The sequence below is a fragment of the Podarcis tiliguerta genome (genome assembly GCF_965153285.1).
Source record: "Podarcis tiliguerta genome assembly, chromosome: 4".
Lineage (NCBI taxonomy): Eukaryota > Metazoa > Chordata > Lepidosauria > Squamata > Lacertidae > Podarcis > Podarcis tiliguerta.
Window position 1 is genome coordinate 91,609,274 of NC_139537.1, and position 23,651 is coordinate 91,632,924.

Here is a 23,651-nt window from a genome sequence, read left to right on the forward strand (position 1 = left end):
GTTTCCCAGTTGTCAGTGTTTATACTACATTTTTTTAGATTTGCCTTGAGAGAGTCTTTGAACCTCTTTTGTTGACCACCAGCAGTACTCTTCCCATTTTAAAGTTCGGAATAGAGTAGTTGGCCTCACAAAGGGCTAACATAGATACAGGAGGGAGACTTGCAAAAAAAAGGTGGTCTGGCAGTTTTGTGGATTTGTAAACATATCCAGAGAACATACGGTTTTGTTTCTTACACAATACCTTGATTCGGCGGATGCTGACCATTGCTTCCGACGCTCTCTCAACAGCCGCGGGGAAGAAGAGAGTAACTGTCAGTCTCACGGCACCATAGAGAGACACCGCAACGAACACCCGACTTGCGGAGATCTGATTGCCCAGCAACACGTAAGTCATGAACGTCATAAACACGGTGATTTTGCTGGCAACGAAGAAAGATGCCAGGTTCATTCCCCGAAGGTAAGAACTCTTGAGAACCTTGGAGATCTCCTTCCTGAAAATAATAATAGTAATAATAACACAGAGTCAATTAATAAGTATTTATTTTCATGGCACATAACAATACAGTGGTACCTCGGGTTAAGTACTTAATTCGTTCTGGAGGTCCATTCTTAACCTGAAACTGTTCTAAACCTGAAGCACCACTTTAGCTAATGGGGCCTCCTGCTGCCGCCGCGCCGCCGGAGCCCGATTTCTGTTCTTATCCTGAAGCAAAGTTCTTAACCTGAAGCACTATTTCTGGGTTAGCGGAGTGTGTAACCTGAAGCGTATGTAACCTGAGGAACCACTGTATATTCAATGCACAAAGAGATCTTCTGAAACGTACGTATTTTAAACACACACCACAATAAATCAATCTAGAGAAAAGTGCATTCGAAGTCCTTTTGTTCTTCTAATTGCATTTAGTAATAAACAAGAGAGGAGAAAGAATATAGCAGGAGCAAGGTTTCATTTCCTGTGGTTGGATTTATATACATCTCTAATTTTAAAAATAAAAAAGGTTAAAAAAAGAGGGAATGGTGCCTCACGATCCCTACAATTCTATGATTCTATGAAAATACCTGATAGCTTATACAATATATAGGATTGCTCTTTTGGAGCACATTTTTGAGGTCTCAGGGTATGACAAATTGAAAATACACTGTGTCCTGCTTTGTAATTCTCTCAGGTTTTAAAGACGGTGATATGTGTAAGTTACCGCCTACAGCAACCTTAATTATTATTACATCACCACTACTTACAGAAATATATGTTACCATTGCATAAGCAAGAAAAAAACAGGCTATTCAGGCACATCAAGATAATTGTTTTATGTCCTCCAAAAAAAATTCTTGGAATCTTTTCTTGAGACATGGAAGAAGACATATCATTAAACTGCTATATTGCTGTTTTTTTAAAAACTAAAAAACTAAGCAAACCAGAAGGTGGCAAGGTTGCCTGTCCATAACTTTGGATAAGCGTTCAACATTACCTTCTCAAGTTGTTCACAAGATCAGCGAATGACTTTTCCCAAGCATACATCTTAATTATCCGCATTCCACTGATGACTTCATTCATGGTCCTGATCCTTATATCTGTGAAGGCTGCTGTTTTGCTCCTGCAATTTCAAGAGGAAACTATTAAAGTTGCAATCAAACCATTTGTAGCTTTTTGTTTTTGTCTTTTTTACGAAAAACATCCTCTAGGATGGATGGATATATATATATATATATATATATATATATATATATATATATATATATGCTTTCGTAGATTTTCACGGGTACAGGAATGCAGGTTTTGGTGTCCTCGGGTGTCTTCCCGTGTAAAAGTTGGGGTGTCTAGGCGACGTTTCGACGAGGTCTCACTCGTCATCTTCAGGCTGGTGCTTTCGGCTTCTTGTTACTGGAACAGAGCAGGATCTCAGTGTTTGAGTTCCTATAAATACTGTTGAGGAGGTGTGGTGTATAGCCTCCAATGTTCTGGGCAGAGAGGAGGTTCCCAGGCTAGTGTGCCTTTTCTTCTTTTGTTCCTTAATTACTTGAGGGATATCTTGGGTGATTTCTTGAGTGATTTCCTGAATCCCACTTAGGTGGGTCATTAGGTGTGGATTAGTTGCTAAAGCCTTCGTGTCTTGAACTCTTGAACTTTGTGAAGAGTTTTTCTGAGAAGATGGCTGTACTGCACTTGGTTGTGCTCTGGCTTGGCTTCGTGTATAGGGGCGAGCTGTGGTTTTGTGGCCTGTGCCAGCCAGATCTGTGTAGGGATTGCAGGGGGGTGCAGCATCCGGAGGTGCCACCCTGGTTTGGCTACTGGATGGTGTCTGTAATTTATCTGTGGAGAGGGTCTGGGTTTGGGTCTGGTGTGGTTGATTGGTGATGGCGTTCTGTGTGCCTCTGGATCTGGTGTCAGATTTTGTGGGGAGGGCTAATTTCCAGATGTCTGGCAAGCGGGATGTGTCGTCACGCTTGTTCATGTTGTGAGGGTGTTTCTCTATCTCGATGGCTTCCATGATTATTCTCTTGTGGTGATGTTCCATGTTAAAGAGCAATTTGGAATCTGCAAAATTAATTTCGTGTCCTGTTTCTTTCATGTGTTGGAAAAGGGAGGAAGTTTTTTCTTCTTTTTTGACGGCATTCTTGTGTTCTGCGATCCGTGCATTTATTCGTCTGTTTGTTTGTCCAATGTACGTGGCTGGGCAGACTTTGCAGGGTATTTCATAGACCCCTTGGTTTTCCAACTGAATTTTATCCTTGGGGTTTCTGAGGATATTGGCTATTTTTTGGTTGGTGCAAAAGGCTGTTTTGATATTGTGTTTATGGAGGATTTTGCTAATTTTATCTGTAGTGCCCTTGATATAAGGAAGGAGGGCTATGCCATTGTTTTCTTCTGTGTCTTGGTTTTTGGGGGGTGTTTCTTTTTGGATTAGCTTCGTAACCCTGTTTTGCTGGTATCCATTGGCAATTAACACATTTGAGAGATTCTGTAACTCAGTTGTCAAGTGGTCTTCGTCAGCCAGGCGTTTGGTTCTGGAGATGAGAGTCTTGGCTACGGAGTTTATTTGTGCAGGGTGGTGGTGTGATTGTGCATGTAAGTAGCGGTTGGTGTGTGTTTTTTTCCGGTAGATAGTGTGTCCTAGGGAGCCATCAGGTTTTTTGTAGATTAGGACGTCAAGGAAGGGAAGTTGGTTGTTGGCTTCTATTTCCATAGTGAATTGTATTTTGGGGTGTAGGCTGTTGAGATGTGTGAGGAAGCTATCCAGTTTTTCCTTCCCGTGTGGCCAAATTACAAAGGTGTCGTCAACATATCTGAGCCAAAGTTTGGGTTTGTGTTCTGACTTGTCTAAAGCATTGGTTTCAAAGTGTTCCATGTACAGGTTAGCGATGACCGGTGAGAGGGGTGATCCCATAGGTGCTCCTTCTATCTGTTTGTATCTTTGTCCATTGTGGATGAAGTACGTGTTGGTTAGGCAGTGGTTGGTCAGGTCCAAGATGTATTCGGGGGGATTGTATTTGTTTTGAATGGCTGTCAAGGCTTCATTAATGGGCACTTGTGTGAAGAGAGATACAACATCGAAGCTCACAAGTAGGTCATTGGGTTGTAGGTTTTGCTTCTTTATTGTTTCTATGAACTGGAAGGAGTTTGGAACGTGTGAAGAGATGGATTCTGCATAGGGCTGAAGTTGCTTGGCGAGAAATTTAGCGAGATTTTGTAGAGGTGAGCCTATGGAGCTGACTATTGGTCTGAGTGGTGTTCCTTCTTTGTGTATCTTGGGGAGGCCGTAGAGTTTGGGGCATCTGGATGATTTTTCTCTGGGGATGATTCTTAGCTGGATTTCTTCACTGATAGGAGAGGCTTTTATTTTGGATTTGGTGGTTTTTTCCAGATAGGTGGTGGGATCTGTTTTTATAGGTTGGTAGGTAGGGTCTTGGAGTAGATTTGATAGTTTTGCTTGGTAGTCCGATGTGTTCATCACAACAGTGGCATTACCTTTGTCTGCTGGGAGAATGATTATGTTGTTGTCTTTCCTCAGGTTGGTGAGTGCTTTCTGTTCTTCTTTGTGTAAATTGCTTCTGGGTGGTTTGCTGGAGCAGAGGATGTTGGTGACTTCAAGTCTGATTTTATTGGCTTCATCTGGATTGATTTTGGTTAGGCTAGCTTCGACTCCGCATATGATGTTTTCCGTGGGGATGCGTCTCGGGGCGACTGCAAAGTTGAAACCTTTGGAGAGTACTTTGGTTTCAGTTGAGGTGAGGATCCTGTCTGATATGTTATGTACTGTTTGTTTCATGGGTTGTTGTGGAGGGTGGCTGGGCTTCTGGCGTTTCTCTAGTTTGTGGAGTTTGTTGGTGTGTGTGTCTGTCTTGTGTGAGGTCTCCGTTTCAGCTCTCCAGACGGCTAGTTGTTTGCATTTGTCCCAGAGTGCAGGGTGGATTTTGTTACAGAGTTTGAGGTGAAGAGTGAGTAGATCTTTGTTGGTTTGGTTTAGTAGGTATCTTTTCTTGTGTAGTTCGTTTCTGATTAGAGATAGTTCAGTTCGTTTCAGGATCCTTTCGGTAGCTGGGGTTTTAGAGTGGAATTTAAGTTGGAAGCATGTGGGAATTAAGTTGTTGTCTCGGCAGTTGCGTAGGAACAAGAGATCACATAAGATGGTGGCTCTTCGGATTTCTAGTTTCTCGTAGGTTCTTGTCAGCTGGAAGGTTTCCTCCCCGTAGAGGTGAGATATTTGCTTTCGTAGATTTTCACGGGTACAGGAATGCAGGTTTTGGTGTCCTCGGGTGTCTTCCCGTGTAAAAGTTGGGGTGTCTAGGCGACGTTTCGACGAGGTCTCACTCGTCATCTTCAGGCTGGTGCTTTCGGCTTCTTGTTACTGGAACAGAGCAGGATCTCAGTGTTTGAGTTCCTATAAATACTGTTGAGGAGGTGTGGTGTATAGCCTCCAATGTTCTGGGCAGAGAGGAGGTTCCTAGGCTAGTGTGCCTTTTCTTCTTTTGTTCCTTAATTACTTGAGGGATATCTTGGGTGATTTCTTGAGTGATTTCCTGAATCCCACTTAGGTGGGTCATTAGGTGTGGATTAGTTGCTAAAGCCTTCGTGTCTTGAACTCTTGAACTTTGTGAAGAGTTTTTCTGAGAAGATGGCTGTACTGCACTTGGTTGTGCTCTGGCTTGGCTTCGTGTATAGGGGCGAGCTGTGGTTTTGTGGCCTGTGCCAGCCAGATCTGTGTAGGGATTGCAGGGGGGTGCAGCATCCGGAGGTGCCACCCTGGTTTGGCTACTGGATGGTGTCTGTAATTTATCTGTGGAGAGGGTCTGGGTTTGGGTCTGGTGTGGTTGATTGGTGATGGCGTTCTGTGTGCCTCTGGATCTGGTGTCAGATTTTGTGGGGAGGGCTAATTTCCAGATGTCTGGCAAGCGGGATGTGTCGTCACGCTTGTTCATGTTGTGAGGGTGTTTCTCTATCTCGATGGCTTCCATGATTATTCTCTTGTGGTGATGTTCCATGTTAAAGAGCAATTTGGAATCTGCAAAATTAATTTCGTGTCCTGTTTCTTTCATGTGTTGGAAAAGGGAGGAAGTTTTTTCTTCTTTTTTGACGGCATTCTTGTGTTCTGCGATCCGTGCATTTATTCGTCTGTTTGTTTGTCCAATGTACGTGGCTGGGCAGACTTTGCAGGGTATTTCATAGACCCCTTGGTTTTCCAACTGAATTTTATCCTTGGGGTTTCTGAGGATATTGGCTATTTTTTGGTTGGTGCAAAAGGCTGTTTTGATATTGTGTTTATGGAGGATTTTGCTAATTTTATCTGTAGTGCCCTTGATATAAGGAAGGAGGGCTATGCCATTGTTTTCTTCTGTGTCTTGGTTTTTGGGGGGTGTTTCTTTTTGGATTAGCTTCGTAACCCTGTTTTGCTGGTATCCATTGGCAATTAACACATTTGAGAGATTCTGTAACTCAGTTGTCAAGTGGTCTTCGTCAGCCAGGCGTTTGGTTCTGGAGATGAGAGTCTTGGCTACGGAGTTTATTTGTGCAGGGTGGTGGTGTGATTGTGCATGTAAGTAGCGGTTGGTGTGTGTTTTTTTCCGGTAGATAGTGTGTCCTAGGGAGCCATCAGGTTTTTTGTAGATTAGGACGTCAAGGAAGGGAAGTTGGTTGTTGGCTTCTATTTCCATAGTGAATTGTATTTTGGGGTGTAGGCTGTTGAGATGTGTGAGGAAGCTATCCAGTTTTTCCTTCCCGTGTGGCCAAATTACAAAGGTGTCGTCAACATATCTGAGCCAAAGTTTGGGTTTGTGTTCTGACTTGTCTAAAGCATTGGTTTCAAAGTGTTCCATGTACAGGTTAGCGATGACCGGTGAGAGGGGTGATCCCATAGGTGCTCCTTCTATCTGTTTGTATCTTTGTCCATTGTGGATGAAGTACGTGTTGGTTAGGCAGTGGTTGGTCAGGTCCAAGATGTATTCGGGGGGATTGTATTTGTTTTGAATGGCTGTCAAGGCTTCATTAATGGGCACTTGTGTGAAGAGAGATACAACATCGAAGCTCACAAGTAGGTCATTGGGTTGTAGGTTTTGCTTCTTTATTGTTTCTATGAACTGGAAGGAGTTTGGAACGTGTGAAGAGATGGATTCTGCATAGGGCAGAATATATATATATATGGGCCCCAAAATGGTTAATGGTTATTCCGCAGACATCCATAGGTTATTTCCAAGTGGAAAGAATGTACAAATGCTAATGAATAACTGTTTAGTGAAATGTTTACCTAAGATTAGAGAATCATTTAAGCTTTTGACGCTGTTCCAATACACCTATGGGTGACCTTGAGCCAGTCACTCAGACCAGCCTACATCACAAGGTCGTTGTGGGAATTAAATTAGGATGGAAAAGAACCTGGGCTTTTTAAAGCCAGAACTTGCAGGAACTTTGTTCTGGCATGTCTCAAGTGTGCGCCACTGCCATGATAAGAGCATGTATTCATAGTAAGTTCTGGTACCTCTTTTTCTGGAAAAATAGCACCGGAGAGAAATAGCACAAAAGCCACTATGAGCTCGATGGAGGGAAAGGTGGGCTATAAATTATATAAATTGAATGAATGAATGAGGGAAAGTTTTTTCGGCTATCCAGGGTTTTTTTTTCAGTCAGAACTCAGTTCTGGCACCTCTCAGGTGGGCGCCATTGCCATCCTTTCTGAAGCAGCTTAAAGGTTGGCAGCAAAGTACACAAATAATACCATGCCCTTGGAATTTTTAAAATAATCTGAATTGTGTGATGCAGTCCTCCAACCCAAAGACGTTTACAAAAATGCATATATTAGGAGGCAGCGTGCATAAAGACGTACATATCTTAGTGAAATAACATTAAAAATCCATTTGATTAGGGGAAATTGCTCGCAGAAAAACGTATACATTATCCAAAGCTGAATATAAAAAGTTGCATATCAGGAGAAATTCATACTGCAAGGCTGATGAATTTTCATGAGGATTTTTGAATTGAATTGTTTTTGTTTTGATTGTGTATTATCAGTGATTTTATATTGTGGTTTTGTCCACCCTGAGAACTGTGGGTATAGGGTGGTATACTAAAAATAAAAATAAAAAACATTAATTAAGAAGGTACACCAGGAGCTACCATTCTTTCTTCTCAAATATTTTCCTGGTCCTTGCCTCCATAGTCCTCTCCCCTTCTGACACTTCCTCTCAAAGTACAGAACTTCACTTTCCCCTATTGGCATGAATATGCTGGCTGCATTTGTAGAAGGAAGTAAAAGATACCCTCAGGGACACCATGCGGGCAGGGCCCAAATTTATTTCCTCAAAACTATTTTGAGTCACCCCTGCTCCTTTCTGAAGTTTAGAGTAACCTTTATATACCTAAAAACTTAATATTACACAACTCTGGAATTCCCTCTGCAACAAGGAAACCTCACAGGGTTTTAAGAAGCCCGGCAAAAAAAAAAAAAATCACATTTTTTTTTGTATACTGACATTTGGCTGAAAAAATGCTGGACCCAAGAAAAATCCCTCACTCAGTCATAATGTTCACTGAAGTTGCCGTGGCGAAGTTCCATACCTACCTCATGGAACTGTTGGAGGGATAAAATTGAGAATCTAAATACATAGTGCCCAAACCTTAAAACGCAATTGTATGCAATTTGGGTTATAAATGTTGCTGTTGGGTGAGTGGGAAGTCACTAGTTTTGTTGAATTGAAGGAACGTCTCCACCCATCATTTAGCCTGGACACCGAGGTCCAGCGGCAAGGGCCTTTTGGCGGTTCCCTCACTGCGAGAAGTGAGGTGACAGGGAACCAGGCAGAGGGCCTTCTCAGTAGTGGCACCTGCCCTGTGGAACATCCTCCCATCAGATATCAAGGAGATAAACAACTACCTGACTTTTAGATGACATCTGAAGGCAGCCCTGTTTAGGGAAGTTTTTAATGTTTGATGTTTTATCACATTAATTAATTAATTAATTAATTAATAATATTCTATTGGGAGCCACCCAGAGTGGCTGGGGAAATCAAGCCAGGTGAGTGGGGTATGTATGTATGAATGAATGAATAAATAAATATAATAATAATTGGCCTTACCACCAGTGGCGTAGCGTGGGTTGTCAGCACCCGGGGCAAGGCAAGTAATTTGCGCCCCCTAACCTGTGGATTTTAGCACTCAGAGAGCTGCGAGTGCGAGCGCGCCTCCCGCCAGATGTTGCGCCCGGTGCGGCCGGCCCCCCCTGCACCCCCCACGCTACGCCACTGCTTACCACTGAGCAATTTGTCTTTTCAAAACCTCAACAAATGCAGTAACTGAGAATTTGCCACATTTTTTCTTTAATGCCTTTTAAAGCAGACACGTCAACCAAAAGAGAATGCAATGGCAGAGCATGTCATTTTAGGCGGTCAAAGCTCAAGTTTGCAAATTTCTTCCGTAAGCGGTCTTATAAACGTGGTTTTGGGTGTGAGGGAATTCAAACCTGCTATTATTTTTGCGATCGGACAGTATTTAGTTTGGTAAATCTATGTTTGATTTTAAAAGCACATACGCTGCTCTTGGAAAAACCAAAGAATGTTTAGTTTACATTCTGAAAATGCTGGGTAATGCTAAATAAATAAATAAATAAATAAATAATGTAGAATATAACTGCAAGTACTTGGGCAATCACCGATTTCTGTGCAATTTTACAAACAGTTTACTTACCGAATAAAATATATCAATTTACCGTATTTTTCGCACCATAGGACGCACTTTTTCCCTCCTAAAAAGCAAGGGAAAATGTGTGTGTGTCCTATGGAGCGAATGCAGGGGGGAGGCAGGCGGGAAAAGCCCTCAAGAGCCGCACACAAGCTTCGTGCGCTCTTGCGGGCTTTTCCACAGGAGGGAGAAGGGACTGACTGGCCGCATCAGTCCCTTCTCCCTCCTGGGGGAAAAGCCCCCAAGAGCGGCGCCCTCTTTAAAGGCTGTGCGGCTCCTGCAGGCTTTTCTACGAGGTGGGGGAATCCCCCCACCTCCCAGAAAAGCCAGGAGAAGCCGCGCAGCCCCTTTAAAGAGCGCGCGGCTTCTGCGGGAAGTAGGGGAAGCTGCAGCAGATTCCCTCCTCCCGGGCTCCCTTTGAAGCGGCAATGTGGGAGGGGAGCAGCTTACACTCGTGTAAGCAGCTTCTCTCCCACTTTCCTGCTTCAAAGCAACTACGGAGGAGGGAAGGAAGGGGACCATGGATCCTCTGCTGGCGAATGCAGCAGATTCCCTTCTCCCGGGCTCCCTTTGAAGCAGCAAAGTGGGAGGGGAGCAGAGCAGCTTACACTTGTGTAAGCAGCTCCTCACCTACTATCCTGCTTCAAAGCAATCACGGAGGAGGGAAGGAAAGGGACCATGGATCCTCCACTGCTTGTGGCTGCAGCGGATTCCCTTCTCCTGGGCTCCCTTTGAAGCAGAAAAGTGGGAGGGGAGGAGCTTACACTTGTGTAAGCAGCTCCTCTCCCACTTTCCTGCTTCAAAGTGGAGGGAATCCACTGCAGTTGCGAGCAGAGGATCCATGGCTCCGCTTCCTTCCCTCTAAGCAGGGTGCAAGGGTGCAGGGGGAAAGACGGCAGGAAATAGATGCCGGGCAGGAAGACACAACCACACTTTGACCACTGAAAGTCCACCCCAGCCTCCTCAGATTTCCACTGAGACGGCCAGGCTAATCTTGATGGCCATAAGTCAGGCTCAGCATTATTAACTGGACTTAGATAAGCCATGGTTCCCCTTCCTACCCTCCTCTGAGGCTCAATTTAAAGCAGCAAAGTGGACAGGAGCCGCCCGCTTTGCTGCTTTAAATAGTTTAGTGCAACATTTGATTCAGAATATTTTTTTCCGTATTTTCCTCCTCTAAAAACTAGGTGCGCCCTATGGTCAGGTGCGCCCTATGGAGCGAAAAATACGGTAACCAAACTATCTTTTTTAATTCCCAAATCATGTTATAACCTTTTCGCATCCCTCATTTTTTGAATTTAAAAGTTAAAAATTGCAACCCTCCCTAATGCAATAGGTTCCTTACTCTTGATTGCCCGAGCAAATAATCCAAAAACAAGATGTCATGAAGATTAAAACAAAAAACCAAAACCTGTATCATACAAGCAAGGACTTCCAGTGCTTTCTGTTCTTTCCACTGAATGAACACACTCCTTTTTTTTCAATACTTTATGTAAAAATGTGCACATAACAAAATACAAAACAAAACAAAAATGAAGTTGGCAGGTTTCTTTCTAGCGATCTTTTAAACATTCTGAAACAAAAATCACGAGATGCCAAATGCTTTTACCTCAGCGATGAGAACAGCCTCCCAATGCAGCTTTGCAGAGGAAGCAGAATAATTAAAACAGCCATTCCCGCAAGACATGAGGGGCCAATTTCAAGCCAAAGAAGCGCCGTTACTGCTATTGCTTGCAGGGGTCCGGCCCATAAGAAGTGCAAAAAAATAGTCACCTGCAGAAACAGAAACACACAACTTTACTCAAAGCAGCTATTAGAACCGAGAGTGTGATTTATTATGTATTTTGTGGGTTTATATCTTTATTTTATTCTGTGAACCGCCTTGAGACCCCCCCAAGGCGGTATATAAATTCAATAAACAATAAATAATAATAATAATAATAATAATAATAATAATAATAACTGAAAGGGGAAAAAGAGTGCTTCCTCCAGATTGGTGTTTGCTCTGATTCAGCACCATAGGTAACGAATAGGACAAGGAAGGAGGAAACCTTTTGGACCCATGCTTTCTATTGTTGTTGTTGTTGTTGTTGTTATCGTCATCATCATCATCATTTTCAAAAACAGGAACAGAGAGCATATTTAAATATGGACCCATGCTTTCTAGGCATGGCGCAAACAGAAGTGTGGACAAGCCCTCCCTGTGAGCCATTCTTCAGAAGAGAGTTCACCATATAAAAGAACATGGTGCTAAAAGCACCCCTAGAGTTGGGTGCTCAATACTGTCATGACACTGGGTGCTTCAGGTTAAATCGTGATGGGTGGTTTACTGTGAATATGCCAATGACTCCCGATTCACTAATCCCTCCTAGAGTACGGAAGAAATAAACCTGATTGTGGCTTGTTTCCCCCGAAGCAAACCACTATCTGAATTCCACACTATCAATACTGGGCCTTACCTGATCAAATTTATTCACATCATTTGATAGAAGATTTACAATCTGGCCCGTTGTAGTCTTTGTCATGGCTGCATTGCTCAGACGCAGTGCCTAGAGAGAAAGAGAGAGAGAAGTCTAATTTCTCTAGTTGCATTGTAGGGTATTTTATTCACAATATTTTCCAGACTTGGTTCTGTTTGCAGGCTCCCCACAGATATCTGGTTGGTAACCCCAAGAATACTGAACTAGATGAGGCTCTGGCTTATCAAGCAAGCTCTTTTGTCCTTATAAACCGCCAAAATAGGCTCCTAAGTGGTTTACGGGTTTAAAGACCAATTGCACAGGTATTATAAACATCCATAATTTAAATAAGCCACAAAACAATCCCATTAAAACGTGAGACACAGGTCAAAAGATTAAGAGAATGCCTGGGTAAACAGGTGTATCTTCAAAGCATACATGGGCGATAAGTTTCTGCATTAGAAGAACGTAAGTGTTGAAGGTTTCTACTGTTATGAAAGGATTTCTGTGGGATTTGTTTTAGAGAAAGTAAAGGACTGGGAATGAAGCCAGTTTCTCTTCCTGTACCTCTCACATGACAATACTGGCAACATTTTAAGTACAGAGCTTCTTATTGTGCATATCTATGCTGCAGCGCATTGTCGGGACCTTCTACTGAGGAACACCTTGTACTCAATAGTCCTTGACTTCCAGGCCAACTATGGAAGCCAATCTGTGTACACAATTCACTGTTTCCAGATCCTGGTCTTTTGAGGTTTCTAATCAAAACACCACTGTTTTATAAATCAGCATCATTCCTCCAACACATCCTGTCAACATTACTTTTTCCAAACAATCTGAAAGTGAGGCAACGTGACTCACAAGGACAAACCTATATCTTTCAAATGACGCACCATAAACTACCCTGATCTCATCATTATCCAAAAGCTTTTTTTCTAAACTAAAACCAATTCCAACCTCAAACGACACATAACAATGCCTCTCACACGTCACTTTAAACCATGGTCAAGATTAACCACGGTTTAATGGTGAGCACACAGTGTGCTGGTGGAAGCGGAGAAAATTGCAACCACTTTACTCCCCACAAACAAACCCCCCCCCCCATACACAGTTTGACAAAGACCCATGCTTAGTGTGTTCCAGGACTTCTGCAATGTGGGAAGATCAAACAGAAAACATAAAAATAAAGAGATAAGAGCACAACACAAGCCCATTTGTCTTTTCCCCACCAAACTGGTTTTTACTCTCCACAAGCAGCGTTCGATGTAAAGGCTATTTTATTATTTTATTAAATCCCATAACAGACTTGAGTTATCTCATCTGGAACAGCAAATTAATACCTCGGAGATATGTTTATGTACAAGAAAGCCATGTGCTTACTCCATTACAAGATAACTCCTAAGGGATGATTTCCCAGGTATCAGCAAATGCACTAAAAACAAATGCAGCTTTACCAAGACGACTAGAGACACAGCTCACACACACACACACATGCATACACTATGGTTCCAACCCAGCACAGACAGACAGACAGACACACACACACACACACGCCTAAGTTGCTAGCTAGCTGCACCTTACATGAATCATGATAAACTGGTTCCATGGGGAGAGCATCTCCCACCATAGATCACAGCAATGCCTAGGTAAACAGCTGGATTTTACCCTGCTTCAGGGCTCATAAAAAGGACCAAAGTCTGGCCCCCTTCAAGACCAGTTAGCAAAACTATTAGAAAATGGGTGGGTCCAGTTCCAATCCATACCAATTTCCCATGTTTTCACTCATAAGTGTGTTCCATCCCAATTTTCCAATCTCTTTGCCAAAAAAAACCATGCTATTTTAATTCAGTCCTAGATCTTTAGCAATATCTCTTTACCTTGGGACAACCTTATAAGATCTGCAAGGGATCAGTTCAGACAACAGCGATCGGTCCGTCTGTCAGCAACTTGCTAGGTGGGTCATGAAAGAGAAAAAGAACGGCCCCAGCCCCTTCTGGTCCTGGCCACTGCTGGTTTAACCATCAACATTTGACCCCAACAGAGCAACCCCAAGGGAATGCAGCCACTAACAGGGAAAAGAAAATGTAGTCCACCCATGTGGGCTGGGCAATATTTGGTTTTCAACACCAACATACCACCACCTAAACATTGCAATATATTGATATATCATAACGTCTGAAATAAGGATAGAATTATGTAGAGGAATTGGCTGGCTTTGCTGATTTTCCCCCATTCTGATTTTTGCATAGCACAAAAACACATCTCATGATTCATGATATATTGCCAGGTCAAAAATTATGAAACCGATATCACAATATGGACTTCAAACTGGTTTTGGACGATATATCGCCCAGCCCTACCCATGTCTTATATTGCAAATACAGGAGGAAATTTTTCGTCAGAGACATTTGGGGTGGGGAGTGAAGGTTCAAGTTCCTGAGTTCAAGGGCAAGAATGGAAACAAAATTTAGGCCCACCATGTCACAAACAAGAAGCCGCGGGAAACTGAATTACTACTACCCTGGGTTTGTATTTCATCCTCCCAGCATCAGCCCACATTCCTGGACCTTGACAGTTAAATCTTTCTTCTTAGCCTCTTTTGGTATGTTCCTGTAAAGGTTGAGAAGTGTGTATAATGGCTGCCAAGGCCTCTCCAGCTTGCAGTGTTTTGCTTCAAAAAGTCAGCCCTCAGAGCCTCATCTCTGAACAAAGATCCAGTGCAGAATAAGTCAAATAAAACAAAACCTAATCACAATCCAAATATTATCCATGGATTTTTTCCTCCCTGTTCCTAATGCTATCAACTTCAAGCATATGTTTTAAGACAGAGTTGCTTCAGCCTATCCAAAGCCAGGCAAGACCCCACATATTTAAGCGCCCTGTTTACCAAGATAAAGGAAATATATTACCCACCTTGCGATAAATCATGTGGCACATGGCCACTCTAAGCTTCATGCCGGCACGTTGTACGTGATAAAAATACAAGTGGTGAGAGATGGCCAGAACCAGCGTACACACGGACAAGGCAGCTGCGGAGGCATAGGCGTATTTCAAGGCAACATCCGAGCCATTGTTTTCAAAATAAGCAATAATCATTCCCAGAAACATAGGCTGGATTAATTTGAGCGTTTCCTAAAGAGTGGGGAGAAAAGCGGGGGTGGAGGGAGAGGCTTTTAATAAACACAGCAGAATCATAATAGCGAAATCTTCCTCTAGAAGAGAAGAGTGTCTCATTTTAACTTGCTTCAAAAGCAGAATCATCTTAACCAGCAAACATCAAACCATCTTAGTCCACTGTTTCGTAGATAATAGAACATGTTTCTGCACAACATGGGGACTATTTTTTTTTTTACCTTCCTACACCGGTCATTTGCACCTAAGCTTTGCTACGTGCTTAGACACCATGGTGTAGTTGAAAAGCGCGAGTCAGACTGTGGGGGAAAGATGCTTACCTGGAAAATTCAAAGCAATGCCAGAATTTGAACCTGGAACTTTCAGGTTCATAGCGCAATCTGTTAGCTGTGGTGCTACACTAGCTCTCTGAAAATAATCTGTCTAGGAGCCCTCATCTGTCCACACCCTACCAAAAATGGCACAATCAGTTGCCTCTTGGAGACTACAGGCTATAAAGGGAATAGAGGACCTACCTGACTACTGTGGCTAAATGTGGGACAACATCGGCATACTCTCAGCACTATGACTGCTGCATTTGAAGTCACCGGGCACATTCACACTATAGCTTGAAAGCACTATGATACCACTTTAAACAACTATGGCTGCCCCCAAAATAATTCTGGGAGTTGTGGCTTATTACAGGTGCAGAGAATTGTTAAAGGTAAAGGTAAAGGGACCCCTGACGATTAGGTTCAGTCGTGGCTGACCCTGGGGTTGCGGCGCTCATCTCGCTTTATTGGCCGAGGGAGCCAGCGTACAGCTTCCGGGTCATGTGGCCAGCATGACTAACCCACTTCTGGCAAACCAGAGCAGCGCACGGAAACGCTGTTTACCTTCCCGCTGGAGCGGTACCTATTTATCTATTTGCACTTTGTGCTTTGGAACTGCTAGGTTGGCAGGAGCAGGGACCGAGCAACGGGAGCTCACCCCGTCACGGGGATTCAAACTGCCGACCTTCTGATCGGCACGTCCTAGGCTCTGTGGTTTATCCCACAGCGCCACCCGCGTCCCTGAGAATTGTTAGGGGACCCCCTATTCCCCTCACACAGCTACAAATCCCAGTATCCTAAGAAGAAGGACTGATTCCTAAAACCACTCTGCTCTGGAAGGGAAATGGGGTCTCCTAACAACTCTCTGCATCCTTGACAAACTATAGCCACCCGAAGCCACAAAGGTTTAAAGTGGGATCATAGCACTTTAAAGGTATTGTGTGGATGTGGCACTTCCTAGAGAAAAAGCAAGCAAACGGAGGAGCCAAACTGAAGTCAGTTGAGCCTGCAGCTTTGCCTGAAGGCAGAAAAACAGCTTTAATTAGTGCCGCTAAACCAAAAATACACAGAGGAGTACCGCTTGCGGCTAGTGTCTCTAGCCCATTTGTTGTCTTCCGCATTTAAAGAGAAAGCTGCAAGGGTATCGAGGCTCGGAAAGGGGAGGTGGGATTTCAGCAGCAGAGGCTTGAGGGAAAGGGAGAGGAAGAGAGAAGGACCACCACACCGAATTCTGCCTTGCAAAACAGCTCAGCTGGTCAGAGCGTGGTGCTGATCATGCCCAGGTCGCAGGTTCGATCCCTGTTATTCCTGCATTGCAGGGGGTTGCACTCAATGATCCTCATAGCGCCTTCCAAATCTACATGATTCTATGATTTCTATGATCTTACAGTGCATCTCTTTCATTGCGTTACCTCAATCAGCGTGAAAAATCCCAGAAGTAGATAAGATTTCCAGTAGCAAAGTATAATTGCCTTTGTTAAATGTGGCATCCTCGCTTCCTTTTTTGCCTTTTGCACTTCTCTGTCCCAGTACCTATAAAATAAAACATGAGTGAAGGATGCTGAAGGGGAGGGGGGCAGAGAGAGAGAGAAAGGAAATGAAAGAAAGGAAAAGACAAGTATCAGTCCACAAAATGATCGCTTTCATGTATCAACTGTACAGAAACATAAGATGAACTGTGATAATTTGCTGGAAAAGAGAGAGGCCTTCTCCTGAGCTTATGAGAGCAGTCAAGCGTCAGTTGTTTGCTTTTCCTGCAAGGACAAGTCGACCCTATAAACAGGCACAGGTCAGAATAAGCCTGCACTTACAAAGTTATTGAGAGATCTATCAAAACGGTTACGGTACTTTCCGCAACACAGAGAAAGCCGGAAATCAGTTTAAATGCAATCCAAGGCAATTCTGATACTTGAGCCATTGAAAAACCTGTCTTGCCTCACAAGAACTCCAATATACAAGCACACCATGCAGAGATAGAGCAGAAAGCTGGTAACTATAGGGTTTCTCATCTCATACATTTCAAAAATCCTTGACCTGGGGAAGAAGAAGAAGAAGAAGAAGAAGAAGAAGAAGAAGAAGAAGAAGAGGAGGAGGAGGAGGAGTTTGGATTTGATATCCCACCTTTCACTCCCTTTAAGGAGTCTCAAAGCGGCTAACATTCTCCTTTCCCTTCCTCCCCCACAACAAACACTTTGTGAGGTGAGTGGGGCTGAGAGACTTCAGAGAAGCGTGACTGGCCCAAGGTCACCCAGCAGCTGCATGTGGAGAAGCGGAGACACGAACCCAGTTCCCCAGATTACAAGACTACCGCTCTCAACCACTACACCACACTGCCTCTCAGATTGATGCATGCTGTGAAAGAATAAAAAAAAATCCAAATACAATCATTGATATTCTGTTGTCTACTTACCACTGCAACCCCTCCCCAAGCACCTTAGAGGAATCTTCGGTGAGTACCTGAAACATATCATCCTCTTCTAGTTTCCTTTTATGACCGGTAACAAATAAAGGATTCAGCCACCTGTTTGAATGATAAAATATTGCTTTACACATCAATTTCCCTCACTCTCTGACACACACACACCCTCTGTTAAGGGACTAAGGCTTACATGATTATAAAAGCAGGAATTCAGTATACAGAGCATTATATGGAAGGAAGCATTATACTAAGGAAGACAATAGCACAATAAAATTCAAAACAGTGACAATTAACTGCACCTTTATTCAAAATCCAATTAAAACCATTTAGCTTAATTAATTCAACAAAACTGACAAACGTGATCCAGAGGCACCAGCTTTTCAAAGTCTCAGGGCCAATTATTGCTCCAAATATTCTGGATCAAGTGACTTTTCTTCTTTAAGCTCTCAAAGTTCTTCAGCTTGTTCAAGGTGCTCATCTGAACCACAAAGAATCAATCAAAGTCGGCCCATCATTTGAAAAATATACTCAAACCTCGGTTGTCAAACACAATCCATTCTGGAAGCCCATTCAGCTTCCAAAATGTTCGACAACCGAGGCGCGGCTTCCAATTGGTTGCAGGAGCTTCCTGCACTCTGCGTCGGATGTTCAGCTTCTGAAAAACGTTCGATAACCGAAGCATTTAATTCTGGGTTTTCGACGTTCAAGAGCCAAAACATTTCGAAACAGAGGCATTCGGGGACCGACGTTTGACTACATGACTTCAGAGCCATCTTGTTCCAAAACAGCATTCTGTTTTGGCGACTGTAACCTCGGTTTTAAGGAGCCATTTGACATCCAGCTTACATACCCAGAGTGGCTGGTGAAACCCAGGCAGATGGGCGGGGTATAAATAAAAATTATATTATTATTATTATTATTATTATTATTATTATTGCGTTTCTAACATGACCCTTCACTTGGTTGCAAAAGTGGTCAAAAGCCAGGCTCCATACCTTTAAAACACATCCCCACCAAAAAAACAAAAAAAACCCAGAATTGTGGGAACTGTAGTTTGATAAGCGTGCAGGGTAAGTTATACTTCCCAGGATTGGGTGAGGGGCAACACTTTAATGATATGGCGTCTACACTGCCTAACCCATTAAGCCAACAAAAGGCAAAAAAGGGGAGAGCTTTGATGTCACAAGCAGGTTTCTTAAGGATGGTATTTCTAGGCAACTTTGCTCTTGTTCTCCCAACCCGCATTGACCCTGAGGGCAAGACAAGCTGGGAGTGAAGGGGGAGCATTAATGCTCACGCAAAAATGGTTTTTTCGGTTCTGTGAAACTCTTTGTCGTCTAAAACCCCTCTGCCTCAGCGCCCTTTGGACTTTCAATTGCTTTGCAAAGGACTTAACCACCACGGAGGTCCTTTGTCGTTCATTAATTAGCGGTGCTTTATTGCTTTCTCCTATTCAAAGCTGAGAAAAACGAGATTTTTAAGCCCCAATGTAGCCAAGCCCTTCAAGAAGGATGTCGTTTTTCCCAATGGCAGAAATGATTTCCCCTCCTCAAGACTGGCCACATCATATGCACGTACCATTTTTTAAAAAGGGAAATAGGCAGGCCACAGAGTCCGCTCTTAAACAGAAATGCTCCCCCAGGCTTTTTTCAGCTTGGCTCCTCCTGCTCAACACAAACTCATGGGACTTCCCCAAGCCAGAGTCAAACATCTGCTGGTTGGGCACGTGGAGCTCTTTGTACAGAGCTGTGTGTGCTTATCACAAAACACTAAAGGAAACAAAGCCGGTTGATATTTACACTAAAGGAAGGTTTCCGACAGCCTCATTCACCTGGAGAGAGAGATGTGAGGGCCCCAAAGGGGAGAGGGGAGTGGGGAAAAAAATCTTTTTTTTTCTTTTCAAATGAGAGATGTTTAAGACAAGGTCATTGCTTAGTTAAACCTTAGCTATGGAGGTTTTTAGGTAACCAGTCTACAGCATTGGAGAACAAAGTACTATTTCAGAGTAACCATGCAAAGGATTGCTCTGTGCAGCTTGAAATTACACCAAAGAGCAGAATTTTATATGTGACGCTAAAAATCAGAGGTGGGGAATCTGGATCTGGCGGACAGGTCAGATCCTTATCTCCAAGCACCCCTGCGGTTCAAGCTTGACAGGTGGGCAGGGTCACCCACCTGTCAATCACCTGATGCCACAAAGACATCAGGTGCCCTGGCTTGCCCATATGGTTTGAAATCAAACCGCCTGGTCAAAAAAGAGTATGCAAGGCTTCCCAAACACTTACTGAAACTTTGCCTGAAGCAGTTCCCAACTAGCACCGGCAATCCTGCAAAGTTTCTTTTGTCAAAGCCCCACCTTTACCTGTTCCACACCTGACATCATGCCTGTCCCCCACAGATATGTTAAGTGTCTGTGCCTTGGCTGAAACAACCTTGCAGGCCAAACAGGGAGGCCTAGCAGGCCAAAGGTTTGGTTTGGATTGATTTATTATGTTATGCAGTGGTACCTCGGTTTTCGAACGTAATCCGTTCCGGAAGACTGTTTGAGTTCTGAAACGTTCAAAAGCTGAAAACTCAATAGCCGACAGGTAGGCCTCAGGATCTCGTACTCAGCTGAAGCTGTGTGGCATGTTCGACTTCCCGAGGCGTGTTTGAAAACCAAAGCATTTGCAGTATTTTTTGCTCTATAAGACTCACTTTTTCCCTCCTAAAAAGTAAGGGGAAATGTGTGTGCATCTTATGGAGCGAATGCAGGCTGCGCAGCTATCCTAGAAGCCAGAACAGCAAGAGGGATCGCTGCTTTCACTGCGCAGCGATCCCTCTTGTTGTTCTGGCTTCTGAGATTCAGGATATTGTTTTTCTTGTTTTCCTCCTCCAAAAACTAGGTGCGTCTTATGGTCTGGTGCATCTTATAGAGTGAAAAATACAGTAATTCCGGGTTTATGGCGTTCAAAAACTGAAATGTTCGTCAATGGAGACGTTCAAAAACCGAGGTACCACTGGGTTTCTATGCTGCTTTTCATTCAAATGAATCCTCTAGCAGCTTGTCCTACAGGTCACTCCTAGAAATTTCCAAGAACTTGTGCTTTTCCCTCGCAAGTCTCTTCCAAAAGGAGCAGGGGGACCAGTAACACCAGTGGTGGGGACCTGGTGGTCCTGCTTTTAGCCACAGCAAGAGGCCAGAAATGATGGGAAATATACCTCGGCAACAACTGGTGTTGTACACAATGGGTTGTCTAGAAAGACAGCTCCACCTTCTTTTCTTCCCTCCCTTCACATTAGAGTCATTTTGAGCGCTACATCAGGAAGACCAGGGAGATAAGGAGAGATTACTATCTCTATGTACTGCCCCAGTTAACAAATTCACAGAATACTTTGACAAAGACCAGGTAAAGATCTAGGTGGATGACACCTGCACATTGCCAGAATAAGTCCAACCGGCGACGGAAATCACGTTTCAGCCCTGTTGTGTCACAAGTGGGAACGGAGCTCTTTGAGAGCAACCCTCAAATAAGAAAAGTCTGCCCAGTGCATCTTTCAAGGAGCCAGATTTCAGCAAGTCATCAAAGCAGCTCCGCACAATAGGAAAACATTGGTCAAGATGCACAGGAATGCTTTTCAGATCTAACTTGATGCCTGTCTCAGTGTAACCAAGGGATGCTAATGCCACTAATTGTAAGGACAGGTGTAAGCTGACTGTAATCCTAAGCATGGTATCAAAAAGTAAAGGCACGCTTCATTCGCTGGGACTTCCTTCGAAGGAAGCATGTTTAGGATCGGTATGTAAGCCCAGCAACATTTCAAAAAATGGCGAGGAGTTTCTAGACCAGACCTGCAAAACGTGTGATCTACCAAGCCAAACACGGTCCACCAGTGATGCAAAAGCACTTACTGAGCGTTTAATAAATCTCTGGTTTTTACCGCATGCCAAGTCCTGAAGGGCTGGGTGGGAAGAGGCAAGTGCTGTCAAACATCTGGCAGGCAGACCATATTCATCTTGGTGGGTCAGAAGTTGTGCCAGCCTCCGATAGACAAAGCAACAGAACACATAACTGCATCATCAACAACAAAACCAACTCCATTCCTTAGCTCCGAATAAAGGGCAAACTTCACAAAGCAAACTTGCGCCTGTGGCCCCAACCACCACCAGATCACAGCCAACTTTCCAAATCAATCTTTGGGGATTAATTTTTTTCTATAAAAATCAGCTTACAAAATAGTTCATATCACAAGTAGCTTGAAAGCTCTACATTAGCTCCCTATTTGCTCCAAAGCTAACCCATTGAAGGTGCTAGGGCTTACCTTTAAAGTCCTCAACAGCTTAGGAACCAAATGGCTAAAGCAGAAACTCTTCCCATACTAGCTTGTCTGTGCCTTAAACTCCCCTGGAGAAGACCAGCTCCAAGAACGCTTCCACGAAGGGCAGGGCCTTTTCTAAAGTGGCCCCATGACTCTGGAATCACCTCCCCAACGAGGTGAATCTGGCATCGACTTTGCAAGATTTTCTGCAGCAAGTGAAGACCTTCACCTACAGATTTTAGATAGTAGATAATTCTTGAGGTTTTTTATTTATTCTCCTCTAGGTTATTGGCATTTTGTGTCTGTGTTGCCTTTTTAAAATGCTTGCCGGTTTAAAATTGTGACCCTGTCCGCACTATTACATTTAAAGCAGCGTTATACAGCTTTAAAACAGTCACAGCTTTCCACCCAAAGAAGCCTGGGAACTTTAGTTAGGGATGCTGAGAGTTGCTAGAAGTTTCCATGATTCTGTGGTGGAAGCCATGACTGTTTAAAGTAGAATAATACTGCTTTAAATGAATAGTGCAAATGGGGCCTGTATTTATTTTAAGTTCTGCACAATATTTCGTTCACGCTTTTGAACACTGCCCTAGTAATCTTTCAAAGAAGGGCAGTAAAGAAATACTTCATATAAAGAAATTAAAGACATCATTTGGGATTTGACCCTTGGATGATGGAAATACAAAATAAGCTGCACAGTCATGAAAGTGTATTAAGATTGCCTGGTCGCCTAGAGAACTGTTCAGCCTTGAGAGCTGTTTTTCAGACACTGTAACTCCCTTGAGTTAGAACAAACAATTCAACAGGGTCAGGGTGAAGGGAGAGATTGTGGAAACATAGGGCTGTTTCAACGTTTTACTATCCAAACTTCAGCCTATAAACATGGTGACTTTACAGTAACATCCACTTCCAAACTTATATACAAATGTCTGGTTTATAAAACAAAACGAGGAAATACTAGCTAACATGCAGTCTTCTTGATTCTGCCTATTCAATTTGTACTTCACTTCATCGTGGGTGGCTAGCTTCTCTGTTCTCAAGGGTCATTTTATTTATTTATTTTACATAATTTTTATTAATTTTTCTCATTTATACGTCCTTAAGATATCAATGACTTCCCTTCTTCTCTTTCCATGGTTCATTTTAAATATCGTAAATCCCTGCATATTTTACAGAAACGATATCATTTAGTATTCCATTATTACAACCATCATAACTTATTTACGCAGTTGAATTTATCTTAACGCTGTCAGCTTTTTCAGCTGTACACAGTTATTTCCCATATATTCAATAAATGTCTTCCAATCTTCTCTAAAGATATGTTCTTCTTGTTCTCTTATTCTATATGTTAAGTCTGCAATCTGCGCGCATTCTGTCAACTTAAGTTGCCACTCTTCTTTAGTTGGGACCTCGCTCGTTTTCCATTTTGGGGCTAATAAAACACAGGCCACAGTAGTATGGATACATAAATAACCTTTTTTGACACCTGGGAATTTCAGTCTGAATTATCCCCAACAGAATGGACTTTGGGGGGTTTTGGGGAAAGTACTTGTAAACATTTTTTTTTTCCAATTCATTATGGATCATTTCCCAATACTCTTTTACCCGTTTACAAGTCCACCACATATAAAAAAATTCCTTTTTTTCCTCAAGGGTCGTTTTATTCTCTAGTACAGAGAGAGGGAAACTGTGGCCTTCCAGATGTTGCTGGACTACAAGTCCCATCATCCCTGGCCACTGGCTGTGGATGATGGGAACTGGAGTCCCACGACATCTGGAGGACCACAAGTTCCCCATTACCAGGAGAGATGCTAGAGGGTGGTACAGGGCCCCCAAGCTCTGGACATCCTGTTGCCAGGGAGACA

General features: G+C 43.2%; 1 protein-coding gene across 2 annotated transcripts in view; it reads right to left on the reverse strand.

The window, feature by feature from the left end:
* The window catches only part of ABCC4 (ATP binding cassette subfamily C member 4 (PEL blood group)), a 158,618-nt gene that overhangs the window by 123,190 nt on the left and 11,777 nt on the right, over window positions 1–23,651 (reverse strand). For both annotated transcript variants that reach the window (XM_083435777.1, XM_083435776.1), the window contains exons 2-8: window positions 17,479–17,589; window positions 16,481–16,601; window positions 14,539–14,757; window positions 11,626–11,715; window positions 10,776–10,939; window positions 1,470–1,595; window positions 242–491 (exon numbers count right to left, since the gene is read on the reverse strand). In XM_083435777.1, coding sequence (XP_083291903.1) covers window positions 242–491; window positions 1,470–1,595; window positions 10,776–10,939; window positions 11,626–11,715; window positions 14,539–14,757; window positions 16,481–16,601; window positions 17,479–17,534 — 1,026 coding nt within the window. In that variant the 5' untranslated portion in view covers window positions 17,535–17,589. The remainder of the gene's footprint in view (window positions 1–241; window positions 492–1,469; window positions 1,596–10,775; window positions 10,940–11,625; window positions 11,716–14,538; window positions 14,758–16,480; window positions 16,602–17,478; window positions 17,590–23,651) is intronic.